General features: G+C 36.9%; 1 protein-coding gene across 2 annotated transcripts in view; it reads right to left on the bottom strand.

Moving 5' to 3' along the window:
- Window positions 1-262: 262 nt before the first annotated feature.
- NUP93 (nucleoporin 93) overlaps window positions 263-22,226 on the bottom strand; it is a 132,826-nt gene continuing 110,862 nt past the window's right edge. For both annotated transcript variants that reach the window (XM_036750817.1, XM_036750818.1), the window contains 14 exons: window positions 21,860-21,992; window positions 19,386-19,543; window positions 17,785-17,950; window positions 17,259-17,352; window positions 16,333-16,524; window positions 15,062-15,188; window positions 14,870-14,942; window positions 14,452-14,496; window positions 13,243-13,359; window positions 12,474-12,592; window positions 5,708-5,825; window positions 5,142-5,225; window positions 3,458-3,586; window positions 263-492 (listed from right to left, as the gene is read on the bottom strand). In XM_036750817.1, coding sequence (XP_036606712.1) covers window positions 382-492; window positions 3,458-3,586; window positions 5,142-5,225; window positions 5,708-5,825; window positions 12,474-12,592; window positions 13,243-13,359; window positions 14,452-14,496; window positions 14,870-14,942; window positions 15,062-15,188; window positions 16,333-16,524; window positions 17,259-17,352; window positions 17,785-17,950; window positions 19,386-19,543; window positions 21,860-21,992 — 1,666 coding nt within the window. In that variant the 3' untranslated portion in view covers window positions 263-381. The remainder of the gene's footprint in view (window positions 493-3,457; window positions 3,587-5,141; window positions 5,226-5,707; window positions 5,826-12,473; window positions 12,593-13,242; window positions 13,360-14,451; window positions 14,497-14,869; window positions 14,943-15,061; window positions 15,189-16,332; window positions 16,525-17,258; window positions 17,353-17,784; window positions 17,951-19,385; window positions 19,544-21,859; window positions 21,993-22,226) is intronic.

Here is a 22,226-nt window from a genome sequence, read left to right as displayed (position 1 = left end):
TTACTATATAAATGTAAGCTATCAGTAGTGATGAGTGTCATGTGTCCTCATCACTGAACGCTCAATATTAATAACGGTGCTTTCTCAAACACTGTTTGCTCATTTTGAGTACATTTTTGTACTTTTAACTTTGCCAAATAAAATCCATTTTCTTTTCTCTCAATGGCCTAGAACTACTAATGAGTCTTCTACAAGACACAAATAATAACTTAAAAAAATTTAAAGACAAAACAATGAAAATAAAAGGATGTTTAAAAGGAAATACAAATCAAAGAAATTTATTTATGTTGACAAAAATACAGAATAGAAAAAATAAAATAAAAAAAAAAATAAATGGGGCCCATCCCTTTGATATGCTAGTAACAACATGTGAATACTCTCTTAATTCATAAGGACCTCCATTTGCACCAGTCTTGCATTTGTGTCTCCTGATGTCCTATAGGGGATCATCCCAGCAAACGTAATCAATGCTCGTGCTTGACTTCGGAGTTGCTATGAGAAAGAGGGGGGGAAAAAAACCCTCCAAGTTAGTTTTCACACATGGCATCAATGCGTTGCAGAGAGCTACCACCATCTTCTGAGCTGGCTAAGCATGGATAGCATTTCTTATGTTCTTAGTTTATGGCTATCACTTCTGGTGCCCAGTAAGTAAAGTTTAATTGGGTTGATGAATTAGCTCTCCTAGTTGAAAGAAGGGTTATTTAGCAATCAGGACTAGCTAAATTTGTCAAAGATGGAGGTCCCAAATTACTCACAAAGTAACAAGTCACACTCCTTAAAATGTACCATTGCTTTAACACCACAGAACAACTCTCTTCTGGTCAAATCTACTATAATTTTTCATCTTTTTCCTATGGGATTTTCATTTTGAACTGAGTTTCCAAAGTGGATGTGAGCTTCTCTGTAACAAACAAGGTGATTTCTCATGGCTTTTTACCGTCCCATCCCAGAAAGACTAATCTGGGCTGTTTTTTCCTATTCTTTTGCATTCTCTTTTCTCTATCCTTCTGTTCCTCCTCTCCCTTTTATAAGGGGCCAGCTGAGCACCCTCTTAGGGTACTCAAGGAAAGAGGCTTCCTTTTTCAGAATAAAGCAGATGTTTATATGATATTCTCAGGAGAATATCACAGGGAAGATGAGACTGTTCTATGAGTTTAAATGAAAGTGCATCCATTAGCAATTAAAAACAGGGCAATGCTTACTCTCTATAAAAAGTATAGTATGAAATATGGAACAAAGAAACTTAGGATGGTAACTTCTGCACAGAATAACAAATGTGTTAAGTTTAGAGTTGTGGAATTGCAAATGTCCCATATGAATGAATGTCTGATGCCTACCCCAGAGCCCTATGGAAACAGAAAAGAAAAACATTAATTGGAATGGAAAGGAAGACACTAAAATTACATCCACTCTGGAATGGTAACAAGACAGTGACAGAAAATTAAAAGTCTACAGATATGGAACATTTACTACAATTAATTGATGAACACTGAGGACGAAGAAATACTTCTGCTTGAAAGTGAAGTGGAGGGTTGTAGGGAGAATAGAGAGGTGAGAAGGTAACTATAGGTAAGCTGCCTCAACAAGGAAATTTAAGATGCCAAAAGAGTGCTCACTATTTGTTCTTTAAAGGCTTATTAAAAATACATGGACTCTATTTTTAAGGTGTAATTAGGCTACAGTTGAAGTTGGAGCGAAATGTGTTCCCAGCTGTTTCAATACAATACAAAATGTATTTGGCATCTGGCAAATGGATTACCTTATTAGATGGTACTTTCACTTTAAATTCAGATGGCCACTTTATGGGTAGGTAGTGTCATCCTCAAAGCTATCTTTTGTGGTGGTAAAGAGGACATGTTTAGGCTTTTTTTTTTTTAAGGTGCCCCAGGGCTACAGTCAATTTAACTGGTTTTCAAATGATGCGCTTCAGATGTGAAAAAATGGCCTAGACATATCTAGTAGCTAACTAATATACATTCCCTCCTCTCTTTAAGTATTTCCACTCTCAAGCTCATACATCTAAGAAAAGGGTCTTCAGGATAATCTCTGAAGTCTCCTGGAAGTTGGTCAAGAATGATGTATGTTCAAATCAACATAAAATTAGATTTGTATAAAGATGCAGGCAAGGTGGGACACCTTGTAACAAATGCTGGGATATGATATAAAACACGTAAGACGTGCCTACACTTTTAGCTCCTATTGCCTTTGACCTTGGCTTAAGGGAAAAGGGCTACAGATGACTTCAGAAGAGGTTTATTCTGTATGACTCCCTAGATGTAAAACTTAAACGAAGGGGTTTTTGGGTAATGTCCCCAGTGTTTTTAGAGATGAAAAATTTCCCATCACCCATTAAAATATTACATGTTTTGTAACTGAAAATCTGATTATACAGAAGTATTAAACAGCAAACATTTTAGAACACAAATGGTTAGGATTTTCAATGAAGCTAAGTCTGCTATTGTTTTGTCCAGTGATAGTCAGGTTTGAATATTATACAGCATGAGGAAACTTTTTCTATAAAAGTAACCTGAAGAAAAAAAATGGATAGAATAATCTAATGCCTTACTATGCTTTCCTAAAGTTTTACTCAGTGAAACACTTTATTCTTACTAAACAAACAGGCTTTATTCAACTGTTCACATAAGAACATAAGCCACAACAGCTTGAAATGTTGTTACTAGGGCTAAGACTGTTCTACCATTGTTTTTCAGATGTAGTTTCCTTTCTATGAAGCAGAACTGTACAAATCAGCATCAGGAGACTGCTCAGGTGACCTGGAAGTCTGCAAGCTCCAAATACAAATTAACTTTATGGTTAGGGACAATATCTCTTCCAAAGTCCAACTCTGATGCCTTGTCATAATGTGGACGTAATGATGGGCAGGTGTTTCAATGGTCAGTGCTAGTGGAATTCAAGTTCTTGTATATTCTACTAAATTGGGAAAGGCCCAACAAGAGACAATAGATGATATGTGAGGATGAGCCTAGGTAAATGTAGAGTTCATCACCAGAGGCTAGTCATAAGGTAACAAATAATTTTAGTTACTGCAACTCTGAAGAACTGTTTACTATGGGGTTGCAATCGGCACTGAGAGAGAAAATTCTCCGTAATGAAACTGCATTTCATTGAAATGAAAGTGCTTGAGATACTAGGTCGAAACTTTTTTTTTTTAAATTAGGGCATCTTCTTTCTTAACTTAAGAAGAAAGGTCCTTGCTTTGCTGTATAAAAACGAACAACAACTAGTTGATTCTCAGTGGGCATAAAATAGTTAACAATATTAATGCAAAGATTCATCCTACAGACTAGGTTAATTAGTATCCTTATCATATGTCAACTGTTGATGCTTAGAAATTATAGGAAAACTGGAGTGTGGAGAACCTGCTAGAGTTACACATTTATAGCAGAACCAGAAATGATCTTCTCAGAATCATTTCTGGAGGAAAATAGGATCTTACAGAATCTCTGTCTTCTATAACTCGTTGGGGTCTGGATGCTGAAGATGGACTCGTGCCTTTTAGTCTCTTGAACTGGGTGAACAAGATGTTCATGGTGGCCAGAAGCACTTCTGATAAGTTATGTCTGACCTGCATAAGAACAACAGAAAAACAAACTGAGGAAGGAAAATGGCACATGGCATTCATTGTGGGAATGTCCTCAACTAAGCAGTATGCTCAAGATGCATTTTTTGCAGACATATACCATCAATCAGAGTGTTATAATGCCTTAAGAATGAGATACCAAACTAAGCTCCCCGTCATGACAATCTTCCACACTTACCAGGTATCAGGCAGAATTATTAAGTAGGTAAATTCTGTCTTTATTCTGCCTGCCATTTTTGCCCCTTTACCTCCAGTCATGAAAGTAGTTTGCTCTAACAAGAAAACAACATGATCTTCACTAATGCACTGATAGCTGTTACCCCATCCCAGGATTATTTGCATTTTCCCAGTCTTCTCATACATGTGAGTCTTTCCTTCAATTGCATGTATCTTGTATGTATCTATTTATTTGCATCTTGTCTCCCCCATTAATGTGTAAGCTCTTTGAATGTAAAGATTGTTTTTGCTTTTCTTTGTATCCTCCAAGGCTGGCATATAATAAATGCTTAATAAAATACCTGATTCATTGAATGATTAAATGTGTGACCTTAAGCAAATCATTTAACTTCTCCTGGCCTAAGTTTCCTTATCTATAAAATAAAGGGGTTAGACTAGATGATCTTTCAATCTTTAAATTCTCTACATTTTAGCCATTAATGGGGAATTTTTAGAATACATGGCTGGGGACACTCATATCAAGGTAGGTGACTGCCTATGCTAGTAATATCATAGGCCGCCCATGGCCCCTTCTATAAAAAGAGAACTGATATTTTATGTATTTTTTTTTTTAAAGAAAGAAAGAAAGCTAGGATGGGGAAAAACCTGCAACACAAGTAGAACTGTTTCTTATGTGTACCTAATTTTTCACACAGTCAATTTTTCATACACTAGCCCTAATAAGCAAAGTAAACAAAGGTGCTAAAGCTGTGCAAAGTATTAGTAGTGTTCTTGCCAGCAAATAAAGTCAATATTTACTGCCTGCATTCCTAAGACAGTACTCCTGGGCTACAGAGGTTTTCTAGGTCTATGGGAGAAATGACAATAAATTGCATACTCTATTTCTGTCCTTCCTACTGGACTGGAATATCTTCAGGTGGCCAGAAATATGGTAACATCTGATTCTAAGAAAAACAGCTTGCCTTAATAAGGCTTGCAAAGTGCTTTACATATATTATCTCATTTGATCCTCTCAACAATCCTGGGAGGCAGGTGATATTATCATCCCTGCTCTACACATGAGGAAACTGAAGCTGAGAAACTTTAAGTGACTTGTTTGGGGTTATACAGTTAATAAGTGTCTGAGGCAGGATCTCAACTCAGGTCTTCCTGACTCTAAGCCCTCAACTCCCTTTACTATGCCATCTAACTGCCTTTAACACCAGAGTACTTAAATCAAACAACTAACAACTTAAACCCAACTAGATCAACACAGATCTCATTTACTCTAGGAGAACATGTACTATACATGGTACTGCTAATTTCATCAAAAAAACAAATTTTAAATTGGGAGAAATGTCAGATGAGAGAGAGAAGTGCTCACTTCATCACTGAAGTTTCTGAAGGCAGCCACTCTTTCTTCCACACTTTCTTGATTCAGGGGCACAAGCTTCAGGCGATCAATTATCTGTGAAAAACAGAATGTGGATGAAACTATGGAAATAATTCTAAAATGTGCATAAAGAATCTCCCTTTTCTTCTTCTTATTTTATCTTACTGAAACAAAATGAAAATTTGATTTGGAGATTTAAAATTATCTCTCTTGATTATGAGACAGAAAAAAATGAAATGCTTAAAAAATTCCCAGATCCCATGGGGCAGCTAGGTGGTGCAATGAGTAGAGCACTGGCCCTGGAGTCAGGAGGACCCGAGTTCAAATAGGGCCTCAGACATTTTACATTTATTAGCTGTGTGACCTCTTGGACAAATCACTTAACCCCAACTGCCCTGCTCTGCCCCACCCAAAAATTCGTGGATCCCACATTTGTCTCTTTTTATGTCCCAAACATGCGATTTGGTAACATTTCCTTTGTTTTTAAATGGTGAACTGTTTTGAATTTTCAAAGGCATTTACTAATCTCTACTTCAAACAAAGCTCCTCAAACTTACATCAAAGGCCCTGTCAATGTGACCACTATGATACTCGTCAAAAAACGTAATCAAGTCTAACAGAAGGTAGAACGTGGAGTCAACGAATTTGTTTGCACTTATTCCCTGAGATCTGTACCTGAAAGACAAGAAAAATGTTTATAATTTTAGTGGTAAATAAGCAATAGAAAAACTGTCTAACATTTTAAATAGCAAAGAAACAACTAGCCTCTATGGTGGGAGTTTGATGATACATTTAGTTTGAACCCAGCACATTTTATGCATGGCTCTGCAAATAACGGCCATTGTTCTGGTGACAAATACTTAAGGAACAAAACATGCTCAGTTTACTGAATGGTCTAAAAAGTCAGTGGAAGCTCTTTGGTGGACTCTCATTTCTTTTTTTCTAAAACGTGCATGGCTAAGAAGCAAATTTACTACCTAGCCAAGTTTCATAAATATATTTCCCATTAGGTCTTAAGTAAAAATAAAAATGAAACATTCTCTCTTAGTTCAGCCAGTCAGCATGTATTTATTAAACATCCAATTTATGGGGTACTTGAACAGGTGCTATGAGGGATACTCAAGTCAGAAAAATCAGACCCTGCCTTTCTAGGCTTACAGTTAGTCTGAAGGTTAAGGCACAATGAGAAAATGCTAAAAAGAGAAATAAAATAGCAAAGTGGTCTTCCACCCATGTATAAAAACCATGGTGTATCTGCACCTGAAACACTGGCTACCACACATCAGGGCAAATATTGGAAAAGCTCCAAATACAGAAACTAAAAAGACTAAGTTGATAAGGTGACCGTTGCCAGAGGATAGTTCATATATAATAAAGTCTAAACATATTAATAACTCTTCAATCTCAAAAGACAAAGGAGTAGAGGAGCTATGGCTGAAGTCTATAAAGAAGATCTATAAGGTGAATATCCAATTCTAGAACATCAGAGGGATATTCCACATTTCCAAAATGAGATAGAAACTTCTCAGACTTAAATTTAGGGCATATAAAAATATTCGTACTTTAACCAGCAGGGAATATACTAATGGAACTCTATTCCAAGGCATGGTATAGACTGAAAATAAAACCAAGTTTAAAAAAGACTTAGATATGTTCATAGATGATAAAATATAGAATTTTAGAGATGGCAGAGACCTTAGAGTTCATCTAGTCCAATTTCTTTGTTATTACACTAGGGGACCACGTGACCAGGGGAAACTAGAAATATTTTATGAGACTGACCCTGTGCAACAATTTTTATGTTCTTTAATATGGAAACTATAAGCATAATGCCTGAAAGTAAAATTTAGACAAGGACAATTAAATATCAAAAATACTTCTTAAATATAATACTTTTGCCAGCTATTGCAACTCAGGGATACTAGACCTTCCCAATACATGAACAAATTATTATATACTGCTATATGTCTGAGTTCACTGGAGATCCAGTTGCTATAATCAATGCCTGGTCTGCATGATCAATATTAGGAAGACTTTCAGGGATGGGATGGGGTGTAAGAATACAGTTTAGACCCAGTAAGTATGGGATCACCTTCAAACAAGTAGGTTTTGTTTTGGGACTATAGCCATGTCCCAGACCAAGCGCTGAAGCGAGTAGAAGAGGCTGCAGAACCCTCAGGGCCAATTCGCTCGAGTCTGCTTTGGAGGGCAAAGGAATGGATGGCCATTAAGACGTGTCACACCCATGCACTCGAGTGCACACACACAGCACACAGTTTAACTGCAGCTCACTGTTACAAGAGCAGGAGGTTGGGCATTTCTTGACATACTTTTTTGATAGTATACCCACAATACAGCAGAAGTCATAGGGGAAAGCACAAAATAAGAGATTAGATTTGGTCATGTCCTAGCCAGTTGGAAGGACAACGTAACAGACAACTGCAAAGGCCAAAACTAAAAGAAGCATTAAGAATGAATCATTCAATATCAAAACAACTGGTTCTACTTCATATCTCAATCTAGTTTTTCCAAGCCAATTCAACTCAATTTAATCATAACACTCTCCCTTTCCCAAATTACTACTTTCTGTCTGAGAGAGAGGGAGAGACAGGCATAGACATACATACATACATACATACATACATACATACATACATACATACATACACACACACACACACACACAAGTATACACATATACACACAACTCTTCATGTTACATGGCTAAGCATTTTAATTGAGAAAGTCAAGGAAAGACTCCAGGTCTTGGAGTTTTCTGCATTAAGTGTGATGGCATGATACCAATGAGATATTTAGAAATCCTGAAAAACCAAATTACTCATTACAGGTACTACAGAAAAAACCTCTGCTAGACACATCAGTGCAAGGCCCAATGCTTATTCCCAATAGCCAATAAAAATGTCAAATTTATTGGGTTAAAATTAGTGTAGCTTTCATGTTTGGAATTAAAAAGATGAAATGCTCCATCAAATGAGAGATACACTGCTGTGATAACACTGTGTTTCTTAAGTAGTTTTAAAGTCTGGCAAATGAAAGGCGTTTTTGTCAATTATTCAATAATCCTAGCTCAAGAACTTTTATAACAAAGAAAGCTCTGCTATAATGGAAATATTTCCAAGTCCTAATCATTGGATCTTTTTCAGGGTGGGGTCGGTCAATAATTAATACAGCAAAATTCCAGTGAAAGAAGGAGCCCAGAAAAGGTATAAGAGAATTAATACAAAGAGGTATGGTAAAAGTGTCAGGCATGTTAAAACTCACAATGAGCTGAAACTGGCAAGGGATGCCAAGGCTAACAAAGACGATATGAGGGGACCAGGGAGTTTGGTTATATTGGTGAAAGAAACAAGATCAAAGGAAGGATAATAGTTATCCATGTGGGGTGAAAGGGACAATGATAATGGACAGTGGCAGCTTGATTAAAAATAATTATTTTGGGCTTCTATTTTCTCATATATCTTCTTTGGGGGTAAACCTTGATTATTATAATTTCACACTATTTAGCTGCGATTGTTTTGTTTATTCTATTTATTTTGGTCATTGTGAATGTTCCTTTCCTGTTTCTGTTTACTTTCCATTAGTTAGTGTATTTTCTCTGTTTTTATCATATTCATTATTTCTTACAACACAATATTCCATTATGTTTACATACCACAACTTTGTTGTTGTTGTGTCCAACTCTACATGACCCCATGGAAGCACTGAAGGGGTCATGAGTGAAAAAACTCTTAGAAGCCCTGCTCTAAATCACTACTGATTAGAGAAATGCAACTTAAAACAACTCTGAGATACCACCCCACACCTATCAGATTGACTAGTACGACAGAAAAGGAAAATGATAATTGTTAGTGGCGCTATGAACTGGTCCAACCATTTTTGGAAACTAATTTACAATTATGCCCACAAGGATATTAAATTGTGCATATCCTTTGACCCAGCAATACTACTATTAAGTGTACATCCCAAAGAGGACAAAAAAAGAAAAACAGAACCCGTATGTACAAAAATATGTGTAGTAGCTCTTTTCGTGGTGGCAAAGAATTGGAATTTGATGAAATACTCATCAATTGGGGAAGGGCTAAACAAGTTATGGTGTATGAACGTGATGTAAGATGGGATGGAAGGAAAACCTGAAAAGACTTGTAGGAACTGATGAAAAGTAAAGCGAGTAGCATCAGGAGAATACTTTATATAATAATAACAATATTATCAACTCTGAAAGACGTAGAACTCTGACCAACGCAATGACCGGCCATAATTCCAAAAGACTAATTATGAAACATGCTACCTACTTCCAGGTAGAGAGTTAATGGATTCAAGAGTGCAGATTGAAGCATATTTTCTTTTGGACATAGCTAATATAGAATATATTTTGCATGACTATATGTATTTGTAATGAGTTGTTTTTCTTGCCTTCTCAATAGGTAAGGGAGGAACAACAGGGAGAGAGAGAATTTAGAACTGAAAATCAAACTGAATAAAAAATAATTCAAAAAGAAAGTCAGCTTAGGAGGGATATAAAATTCTCAGCAATAGCATTCTGAAGACACAAAAAGGAAAACAATTCAACAAGGAAGAAAAACTGGAGATGTCTGAAAAGTTTAATGTAGATATATAGGAAATTAAACAACCAATTTCAATTTTTAAATATATGTGTACACAAGATGGAAGAAAGGGTAAGGAAGAGAGGATGAGTATAAGATCATGGTACAATCCTTTAAAAACAGTTCTGGGAGGACTAAAGCTCAGAGTGAGCACAAGCTGGAGAAGGAAGTGAAGAACAATAACAAGGATGTAAAAAAAAATCTACATTGAGGGAAAGCGGAGGATCAAAGAAAAAAAAGACCTCTTTTTTTGGGGTATACAGTGATGATAAGTGACAACAGAGGGAAGGCGGAACTCTTTAATCCTTATTTTGCTCCTGTCGACTCTGTCAAGAAGACTGACTGTGGCACAGAATGACAGAACAGAAATGGCTAATATTGAGTTGACTGTCAAGATAAAGAAGGAAAAAAGTAAGAAAGCACTTAAGTTGCCTTTGATGAGCTCTAGCCAGATGAGCTAGCTAGAGCCTTAGGTACTGAAAAAACAGGCAAAAATGATTGTTAAGCCACTGTCAGAAGTATCTGAAAGGTAGTAGAAAACAGTAGAGATTCTGAAGGACCAGAGGAAAGCAAATGTTCTGATTCTTTTTTTAAAAGAGAAAAGAGTTCATGAAATTATAAGCCTGTAAGTTTGACTTTAATTCCTGTTAAAATTCCAAAATAGATTAAAGAGATGGTTAATGAACCTCCAGAAAAAAAAAATAATCACAAAAAGCCAGCATAGCTGCCTCAAGAAGGTCATGCCAAACTAACCTTATGACCACATTTCCCTTTTTGACAGGCTTCCTAAACTAGTAGATAACAGGAATTCTACTGATGTAGTTTACCCAGATTTTAATGAAAAATTCTGTCATACTACCTTTTAATAGGAGACAAAAAGATGTGGACTAAAAGATAATACATCTTAGAATGGCTGGACTCAAATCGTTCAATGTCAACTTGGCAAGAGGTCTCCAATGGGGTGTCCCAGGGATCTGTGATTGGTCCTGTACCGTTTAATGTTTTTATAAATAATGTGGCTAAAAGCATAGATGGCATGCTCAATCAAGTTTGCACATGACACAAATGCTGGGACACAATTAAAGGCAGAGTCAGGATTCAAAAAGATTCTGACAGACTACAACATTGGATTGAATTTAATGAAAAGAAATTCAATAGGAAAATAAATGTAAAGTCTTACACTTGGGTTAAAAAAAATTAACTTCGTAAGTATAAGATGGTAAAGGCACATTCAGTCAGCAGCTTTTCTGAAAAAAAGATCTGGGGATTTTACTGGACTATAAGCTCAATATAAGTCAACAGTATAGTGCGATAGCCACAAAAACTAAAATAGTCTTGTATAGCATTCAGACTGGCATAACTTCCAGGAACAAGGAGGTAACAGTAACTTAGTGTTCTACCCTAATCAGACCATATATTGAGTATTGTGTTCAGTTCTAGAGGCCAGAGTTTAAGGGGGACACAGACCAAGACTGTTAAAGGCCTTGAGTCCATGTTATCTGAGGAGGAGCTGAGGAAAGTGGGGACATTTAGCCTACAGAGGAGAATACTCAGAAGAGACATAACTGTTATTAACTATCTGAAAGCCTATAATGGAGAAGTTCTGTTGGATACTAGAACCAGAAGCAATAGAGAGAAGTTACAAAGAGGCAAATCTGGGCTTGCTGTTAGAAAAAAATTTCTTAATTAGAGCTGCTCAAAAATGGAATGAGCTCCCTTGAAAGGTAGTGGGTTCTGTTTCATTAGAGGTCTTCAAGTAGCGGTTGGATGGCCATTGGTCCGGCATATTATGTAGAGATTCCTTTCAGATGAGGACTGGACTAGAATTCTGCCAAAATCCCTTTACCAAGTTTAAAATTCTGTGATTTGATGATAGGTGTCAACTGAAGGAAAAAAAACCTGTCTTTAAAAGAACATAAAGGGGCAGCTAGGTGGTGCAGTGAGTAGAGCACCGGCCCTGGAGTCAGGAGGTCCTGAGTTCAAATCCAGCCTCAGACACTTGACACATGTACTAACTGTGTGACCTTGGGCAAACCACTTAACCCCAATTGCCCTGCCAAAAACAAACAAAAAACAAATAAAAAAGGTCCTGCAGATCTGGTTCTTACCTGTGCCAAATTTTAACTTGCACAGACTTGGTGCCCTTTGTGAAACAGCAAAGATTTTACCCAGATTAGAGCTAATTACATTTCTGTTGTCCCAAACCGATCTATGCAAGGTCATCGAGCTTCAAAGACTTGGGCTAGAAGAGTAGAACTCTTCTAGTCGTTTATTTAGAACTTAGAAAGCCTAGAATTATAGTAGAGAGAGTGATAGACTAGAAGTCAGTTTCAAGTCCCACGTCAGCTATCAGCTGCCAGGTTATCTTGAACAAGTCATTTCATCTCTGAAAGCCTACATTGCCTCACTTGTGAAATAAGGATAATAACAGTTGTACTACCTATCAGAAAGACAGCAGGGAAAAGTGGAGAGAAAATTGCATCTGGAATCAGGAAGACCTGGGTTTGAATCCCACACAAACACTAGTTGTATAGTATGTAAAAGTGAACTATTATTATTTTTTTTATTCGTCTCCTGTGAGGAAAGTGCTTTGGATAATATAAAGTGATATCAAAAGTTGCTATCATCATCATCATCATCATCATCATCATCATCATCATCATCATCATCACCATCATTATTTTTGTTATTGTATTACCGTTCTGCGATGGAAAGTGCCATGTTCTTCAGCCTCTCTTTATTGGACTGAGGAGTACTGATCTGGGGAACGACTGGACTGAGCAACTTGTTCATCAGCTCTAGAACCTTGTCTGCATTCTGTCAAATACACATTTTTAAAAAGAGACCCCCAAAAGTATGCTGTATAACCAAAAATGCACATAATGGATTTATAAGAATCTGCCAAATGACTCAGTATGCTACTACCCCCACCCTCATTCATCCCTTCTTGAATTACCTTAAAGATAGAATTTAATTCCTAAAATTTACACTTAACCATTGAGTCATCATATGTTTTCACATGGAAATATTTCTCACACATTCCTCCAAAGCCTCTTCTTGTTATTATATAACATGCATTGAGTACCATGTTAGTTGCTACAGAGAATGTAAGAGCTTGCTATATTTCTCACTGAGAAACTTCACGGTCTAAATATGACAAATATTTAACTTGCTGTCAAATGATACTACCATTAGATGCTTGAAGGACATACTTTCAATAACTTGCTTTGTCAACTGGAAACATCTTATGGGCAAAAACAATTCTGTAAAATGGGAATTTCACCGTGACTGGGATCATTAACTGCCTAAGTACTATGAGAAAACAGCTCAATGGGGAGACAGCATTAACACTCTGGTGGTGGTACAATTCCTAAAAGATCAAGATGAAAGCCTAGTGAAAATGTCTGTGCATCTTATTCGAAAAGGGCAACAGATGTATTAAGTGAAAAGAAAAGAACACATTTTACCTTTGCAAGGTCATAAAGTTTTGCAGCTTCTTCAAATAATCCTTTATTTTCTGCCACTGAAGCAACTTTGTTGATAATGGGCTTTGTGTCACTAGTAAACTTATCTATAACTCCAGGCTGACAAGAAAAACAGGGGAGAGGAAGAGCACACACAGAGCTATTGTTTTCAACATAGAGAGGCATCTAGGATGAGGAAAGAGTTAAACTAAAAATGTTTTACCCATGGCAATGAATACAGTTTGGTTACACTGAAGAGTATAGATTTCTACAGGAATATATGCTGGAGGCCACGTTAAAAATATGAAAGATGTTTATGAAAACTGCTGTAACCTAAATAGCATGCAGAAATCAGCAGAAAAATATTAGTGGTTTCTAGTATTTCAAAATGACCCAGATAGCAGGTAAGAAGTACCTGCTGATGCCAGGACCCTGGGGAACAAAGGAAATCAAAACATTTAGGAGAGCGATCTCTCAAGGATTTTGAATCTGCTTTTACAAAACAAATGGCAAATGAAATTTGGTGCTGAAAAATCAGTGCCTTCACATAAACAACCAAATATGATTATAGAAAAGACCTCAGGAAAGGTACTCCATAAATTTTTTCTAGAAGAGATTTTTCTTTTCTAGAAAATTCAGGTTGATTCCAAATCAATGTTAGTGTTTTATTAAAGATTACATCAAAAAGCTTTGTTCCTCTATTTACTCTGGATAAATACAGTTTGTTTATCTGTACAATATTATGCTAGGTCTTGATATCTGAATAAATGACTTAGGAATCTATAAAGCTTATCGATCTAATTTTTTCTGGACAAGAATGAATTTTTGGGCCTTCTAAGATCTCTTTATGAAAGTTAATTTTAAGAAGAAAGCTAAACTTTTCCATTTAGAAGAGCAGGTATTGATATATCCAATCTCTTCTTCCAGCATATGTCCTAGTCAAAGTCTTGTCATCTCAAAAAATTGCAGGCGTGAAGAGATTAAAAGTATCCTACTCACTTCAAAAGAATATTATAAAGGTGAATCTGTATATTTGATATAAAAGTATGAATATCAAGGTCATCATTTTGAGCTGGTTACTTTTTGCTTAATCCTTTTCTTTGCTTCTGCTTGACATCTGAGATGCCTGAGTAGGTTTAGAAACTGTCTTTCAAATGTATATCTCTGACAATTTTTTAAAAATCAGAAGGATTTTTTTTTTTACTCACTCACCTTTCTACTTCCATCATTCTCCAGTTTCCCAAGAATCATATCAAACTAGAGAAACAAAAAATAATGTAAACGATTCAATCCACTTAATAATAATATCATTATGTGAAGAACAAAAATAGGTAAAAATGAGAGGAAAGTAGGGGAAAATGTCCAAAACACCACAACTAAATTCTATGTCATTACTATTTGAAGGCAACAGTAAATATTCCACTGTCAAAGATATTCTGGAGGGAATTCATATAGGGTTTGATTAGATGACCCCAAGGTCCTTTCTAACTCTCAGATTCTACGATTCAAATGAAATATATACAAAAAAATTACTTAGTGTACATCAAATGTAAATGTCAATCATATGGAAATATAAAATACACACATGCTAACATGTTTTTGAGCATAATGGGATAAAAAAGGCTCATACCTCTCGACTTTCTATTACAAGTTCACTAACACAGCGCAAAAACATGTTTTCTCCTTGACTATCTTTTTCATCCCTGTAAGAGAACAAATACAAACAATATTCTTAAATTCATGCTTCATGAATTTGAAGCCTTTCATTGTTATTCGAAGAACTATGGAATGAAAGCCACTCAAAATAACTTCAATTTCTTACCTGAGAAAGTAAAAGTACTGTAACGCTTCTCTTGGGTCTGTTGACTCAAATTTCCGGGTATAGAGCATTAAAAGGCGAACAAAATTAAGACGCCTTACACAGGGAGGGTCGCCAGCCTCATGACTTACTATAAGAAATAAAACAGGTCAAACCATATTCCTTAATGAATATCTATACAGAACCACTGAGTCACATAAATGGAAACTAAAAACTCAATGGATCACGTATTTTATGAAACAAAATTCAATAAAAAGATGCTCGACTTCAAAGTCAGTCATCATTTTGGGGCCTTATCTTTACCCTGTTACTGAACTTGCTCCTCGGTGATCTTAATTCCTTGTTCGATACCTTGGCAAATTTGAATACTAGAAGCTAAGTGAATGAATGGCTTTTCTATGTGTCTACTTAATTCTGTGTTTTCTTTCTTTTAGGTGGCAAGAAAAAAATGTACTGCTTGATCACAAGAGATTTTTTAGAAAATAAAGTGACATGAAGTTTTAAAAAGAGGAGCAAGGATTCCAGTTTTTTCTGGTATAAAACAGGGATAACAAAGACTATTTTGGTAATAAAAATCATGATGAGCTATACTTCATATATGAAGATGACCCAAGTGTTAATTTACTTTTCCAACAGTGTAAGAGGCTGTATGAACTACCTAGAGTCCTTCATCTCCACACTCAACACTCTGGACACAGATAGCATGGATAAGATATGTCTAACCAGGGTCTGGTTAGCAGTCTGAAGTCACTGAAAAAGTGGCTGGCTCATAAAGGAAGAAGTTCATGACCTCATTAGCACCGTGCCCTAACTGGCTAGCACAGAATTTGTCCACTCAAACATATGATGTCTATTATGTGCAATGTGCCACAGCTGACAGTTACTCAGGAACCTACAAAGATACCTCAGATATGGCCCTTGCTCTCAAAGGGCTTGTACACTAGAAGGTAAGATAAGGTATAAACAGATGAACAATTTATATCATAATGTGGTACATGAATAAGAGGAGCATAAACTCCCATGTTTAGTGGTATTAATACGTAAAAAAGTTTGTAAGAATAAAATGTTATATGAATGCTAGGGGAAACAATCAAATTAAAATCATTCAAGGGACCCACTGGGAATACAGTCACTTCAAAGTGACTTTTATTTCCCATTCCCATAAAAAAGAGAGGGTGGGTACAGTGATATTCTAATTAGTGACACCAATGGGGGTTAACAATGATCCAGAAACTGCTTCTCTTCCCTTCACATCCCAATGCAATGGTACTTACAGAGCTGTGCACTCTGGCCAGATGATTTCAAGAGAAGCTTTAGCTCAAAGAGCACCAGTGCTACATGAACAGCATGGCAGCGCAGGCGCTCCACACGGAAGAGAAAAGCAATTGCAGCTTCAAACTGTGCTGTCAGGAAGAGCACTTGGAAGTAGAGAAAAGGCTGCTGGTTGACAGCAAAGTGGGATTCCCCTGGAAAGACATGGAGTTAGAACCAGTCTTAAAGAAGTTGCTTATTCAAAGAATTTTACCCCACGTAACTGCAAATAATTATGACAAAGTGTTCTTTCTAATTCAGTTTGCTGGAGAATACCTCACTTAACAAGATGGCCTTGCTACAATGAGTTGATGAGAGCTGGGATATTAACAGTGTTTTTTGTACCTTGGGAAGTGACAAGCACATGGGGCTGGCATTAGAGTCACAGAAACTATCCATGAATGAGCACAGAGAAAAAACTTCCCCTCCTGATATGCCTTCCAAATGCCCCCAAAAGGAATCAGGAGTGTTTTCTCGCCCAACAAGACTTGTTTAGCAAAGAGGGAAGACGAAGGTTCAAAGAGGCCCCAGTGTTACCTTTAGACTCATTCAGGGCAGATCTCTCTCTCTCAAGTTGTGAGTGAGATGTAGGAGAGAGGACCACCTAAGTGTACTCTATATCGTGTCCTATAAGTAACACCATGACCAATGTAGCTCAAAGAAATAATCATTCAGGATGTAAGATTCTTACTATTTGGCTACAAGTCTATAGAACAACGATGTCACTCATATTGTAATTACAGAGTTAAGTCCTTGAGGCCTATGAAAGTGACTGGGAAGGCTACTGAACTTGGAGGAAAAATTTTTTTAGACTTCAAAAGCTGAGCTACAGAAAATATGGAAAATGCCCAGGAAGGCAGTTCAAAGGTTTGGGTTCAAAGACTCTTACCATAGTCTTCTAACAACTGCTTCTGGAACTGTGATAAAGTGAGCCTGTCTTGTGGAGAGCTGGTGCCATCATCCTCAAAACACACTTGATTCAACTAAATCCCCAAAAGAAACACACACATTTTTATAAACTTCTTCTCAAACCAGGGCATACCATGAAAATGGATGTTATGCAATTATGTCTATATTGAAAAACTGGCCATTGCTCTGATGGTTGTGGTTGGTCAGGAGTTATGCAACAAAAAATGGACCAAGAGACAGATTTGCTGTCCCTGCTGAGCATGCACACCACAGCTTTCTGATTATCTCACCACCCTGTCCCTTCCTCTACCCTGCCCCCCCCCCCCCCCCATCAATGAGCTAACTGTCTCAAAAAGAGGCACAAAGTAGACACAACAAATTAAATGACCTCCAGCTTTTAAGTAGTTTCCTAGGGCCATAATGTGTGCTTGTAGTCTCGTCTGCATATTTTTGTGCACATGCACGCAGGCACCCTCCCTCTCCCCCCACCAAATGTAGCAACCTACCTTTAACCAAAGGTAATCTTCTGTTTTATCAGCCACTTCACTCTGATTATCAGTGACATCACATCTGCCAAGGATGCAATAAACAGCTCTTTTGTAAGGGTCAGTGTTGTTTCTAAGGGCACGTCGATAATGGAGACGAAGCTTATTTTCAGTGGCAGGGGACAATCTAAAGATTTAAAAATGGACAAATTCATATAAACTCATGAGAAAATACCTGAGAGTATTTGAGAACACCCTAAATTAATCCAACTTGAGTACTTTAATAAGAATAAAGTGGGGCTTTTGAGAATCTAAAAGAATGTTTGAACAACTTTTTACATGGCCAGCTAATGAAAACCTCTGAGAAAGTGCTTTTAGGCTCCCACAAATGTACAAGCACATGGAGTCCTAGAAGGGTGTCTAATTCTACACTAGGGAAGCACAATTTCTTGTTCATCTTTTCAAAGTGGAAACAGTTTCAATTATGGGACTGGTGATGGTGTGCATATTTACTGTCCCGGGACCAGCCTTGCTAAAGTTGGCTCTCACTAGAAGGCTGGCCATGATGTAACACATCTGACAATAACAACAACAAAAATCACAGCAACTCATTAAATGGTCTTCCAAGTCAGGGAGGGGGTGTAATCTGCATTAGTCTACTGAGTACTCAGACCATAAATCACAAATCCTTGAAGGCCTGCAGTATTCAGTTGAACAAGCCTTTATTAAGAATCTATGTTACAGCAGGCTCTGAGCTAGCTGATAGGGAAACAAAGGGAAAAAATCAAACTTCTTGCTCTCACAGAGGCAACATTCTTTGGTAGGTAGGTACTAATAATATACCAAACACTAATAAAACCAACATAAATACCAAAATTTAGCAAAATACCAGAATTTATCAATTAACTATTGAACTGATTTGACTGCACTATTGAACATCATTTATTATCTAGTCTCCAACTTACCAATGTAGCAAACAATGTAGCAGGAGACTAGACAATCAATAAAATTTGATAGAATACAAATTTCTTTGTAAAGTGCCTTTTTTAACCATGGGTTAATGGTGAGAGTGAACCATGCTCCTCTGCAACATCTCTTCCACTACCATACACAAAGCCTACAGAAAGGAGGTATTCCCCCATAATGATGCAGAATCACAAGGCCTGCATGCGTTGGAAGTTGGTCCTCAAGAACTGCTAAGGTTAAAAAAAAATTTAGCACCTGGGAGCCAATCACCTAATGAATTTAACTAGACTGATCCCAGGATCACAAATATACAGGCTGGTGCTAGGCACACAGAGACTCTGCAGGACCTGCCAAAGCTCTCTACTGGTACAGTCTGAGAACCAGGGTGTCACCTCCAAGCCACAATCAGTAGCAGGGGATTGGAGTAGAGTCTGTTCTTCAACATTAATGTTATAACCAGATTTAACATTCTCAATTGCTATTTTATACAAATTAAAAATTTTTATTTTTTTTAATACATTCAAAATTAAAAAAAAAAAACAAACCAGAAGCTTATTTCTAGTCACATAAAGGCAAAGGAGGCTCCAGTCACAGCTAGGACTTTGTATTTCTACAACCTAATTCCTTCTGGATACCCTTTATCTTGCTCAACATACCTTCTATCCTTGCTGTGCATATACTCTTGGAACCAAGTTTTAAATTCTCCCAGCTGATGCTGGGCTCGATTAACCACTTGTGAAGCTGCAACTAAATCCCCACAGCGCATGCAGTAATAAATTAATGCCCAAACAGGATGTCCTTCCACTTCTCCGTCCTAATGAAGGAAAATATTTTAAAAACAGAAACTCACAAAGCATCTAGTTGGTTAAAAAGCATTTCTTATGTACTTACCATGTGCTGGACATACAAAAAAGGTAGAAACAATCTCTGCTCTCAAGGAGCTAACATCCTAATGAGGGATATAACCTCATATGTGATATGTACACACACACATGCATGCACACGTACATAGATATATAGATAGATGGAAAGATAGATAGTCTATATATCTATATACGATATAGTCTAATTGGGGATATCCAATCTTAACATCTTTCTATTTATAAATATAACTACGTTAACTGGAAATGAAAATTTTTCCCTGTGTTAAATGCAGAACAAACAAAATCTCTAAAGTCCACTGACCAATGATTCAAAAGACCTGGGTTTGAGTTCTGACTTAAATATCCAAGGTTTGTGACCACAGGCTACTTGTTTCAGCCTCAGTTTCCTCATCTCTAAAATGAAGATGCACTACTTGCACTGCCAATTCAATGGGTAGATTCGAGCAACAGGCTTTTTAAAGCACAGTGCCCGTGTGAGTGGTTAGTAAAGATTACTCTTACAGCATTATTTAAATCCATGAGGCAGATAACCCTATACCAACAGCCCATGGATTATTTCTTTCTTTACAAAACATTTATTGATGTCATTTGTTTTTCTCTCACTGTCATTCCTAGAAATCCCCTCACCCATCTTCAGACTGAACTACCCCCCATCCCCTAATACAATAAAGCAATTAAACCAAAAGGCCCAATATAGCAAGATCTGCCAATGCATAAAACGTTCTGCCTTTAAAGTTCCCCACCTCTCTGTCGTGACAAGGAGGAACAGTGTTCTTTAGACCATCCCTGGTATTTCAGTGACTCAGGAATCTTTCCATTTACACTGCAGCAGTCATTAAGTATGTTGTTCTTTTGGTTCTGTTATTACCCTCTACATCAGTCCACACAAATCTTCCCATGCTTTTCTGAATTACTCATACTCATCATTTTTACTGCACTAAAATATTTCATTACATTCATCTACTAAATGTTTTTGGGCCATTCTCCAATTAATGGACATTCATTTTGCTTCTAGTTCTTCATTACTACAAAGGGTGCTGCTATGAATATTTTGGTATATATTAAACCTATACTTCTATGTTTGGCCTCCTTGGGGAGAAATACTCAGTGGGATCACTGAGTCAAAGGCTATGTACAGTTTAATCACTTTGGGTGTATAATTGCAAATTAATATCCAGTGGTTCTTCAAATGGTCTGATATTATGTAAGGCTGGAAAAAAGTATTTGTTTGCTCTTTTGGATAGTGGTTATTATAAATGTCATCCCAGAGTTATATAACTACAACATTTGGGAAAACCAGGCTGAGAACTAAACTGAGGGAGGATAGCAGTAGAAGAGGAAGAGGAAGGGAAAAAGAGAGAGAGAGATAGAGATATATATATATATATATATATATATATATATATATATATATGGAGAGAGAGAGAGAGAGAGAGAGAGAAAGAGAGAGAGAGAAAGAGAACTGGTAAATTACAATACCTGTAGATCTAGATTTGGTAACTGATGATCAGGGGGAGAGATCTGGTATGTGCTAACAGGCAAGTGCACGGCTATTAGGTGAGGGGCACTGACAAGAAGTACTACTGGGTGAATCACGAAAAAGTGGAATGGGTGGCTGGTTAAATCACACTGGTAACCTCTATCACTGCATGTGCTTCTGGCTACATTCTACTACTGGCATTCTGCACAAACTATTGTCTAATTTTTTAAGGCCTCATTTTCTTCAACGGTAACACGGGAGGTGGGGAAAGGGGAAGAGCTTAGGTTAAATGCCCTTAATCTTCTTTCCAGTTCTAAAATCTTATGCTGAACTACAGTGGGGATTACAATCACCTACTTGGAAACCAAAGCATTCTGAGCTAAACTGTTTCTTTTTGGATCTGGGGTAGCATGGTGAAATATGAGCATTTTGTGGAATATCTTAGGTCCATGTCAAATCTAAAATTCCAAACTTGGTTGAAATGTGTAAGATAGAGAGAGGCATGAATTTCTTGGGTGTTTAGGAGGTCTAACATCTAAATTAACTTTTTAAGAAAATAAACTTAAATGAATAACTTTATGAAAAAGTTAAATATGTTAAAATCTATTTTGTGAACTTTAAGACACGTTTTTAAAAAAACTTCTCTCAGCAGGTATTCTCTTGTTTTCCCCTTCAGTCTTACTAAGGTAACAACAGAAAAGATAAAAACAGGTCACTACATAATACAGTGGGGAAGGAATAAAGGAATAAAATAAATTTAAGGTACCTGAAGTCCTGGAAGAGGTGCTGGGAGTTTGATATTAAGAAAACTTCGAACCAGCTGGTAAGTTCCAGGCACACCACCCAACTGGGCTTGATGAAGATTGCCGAAAACAGTAACAAGTGTATAATTTTTGTAACTAGGAAAAAGTCATTAGAAATAGACCAAAGTTAAAGATACTCCTTTTAAAAAATATGTTAAATAATGAAATGTCACTGAAGATACGGCACTATCAAGGACAATGGATCACGCCGGGAAGGGGGGAGAAGCGAATGATGCAACTGCTGCCTTTAAATGCTTAAAGACAGAATAGAATTGTTCTATATTGCTCCAAAGGGTAGAACTAGGACAAATTATAATAAGAAGATAGATT

Source organism: Trichosurus vulpecula, chromosome 3 (assembly GCF_011100635.1).
Source record: "Trichosurus vulpecula isolate mTriVul1 chromosome 3, mTriVul1.pri, whole genome shotgun sequence".
NCBI lineage: Eukaryota > Metazoa > Chordata > Mammalia > Diprotodontia > Phalangeridae > Trichosurus > Trichosurus vulpecula.
Note: the sequence above shows the minus strand (reverse complement) of the source record. Positions and strands in the feature narration are given on the sequence as shown.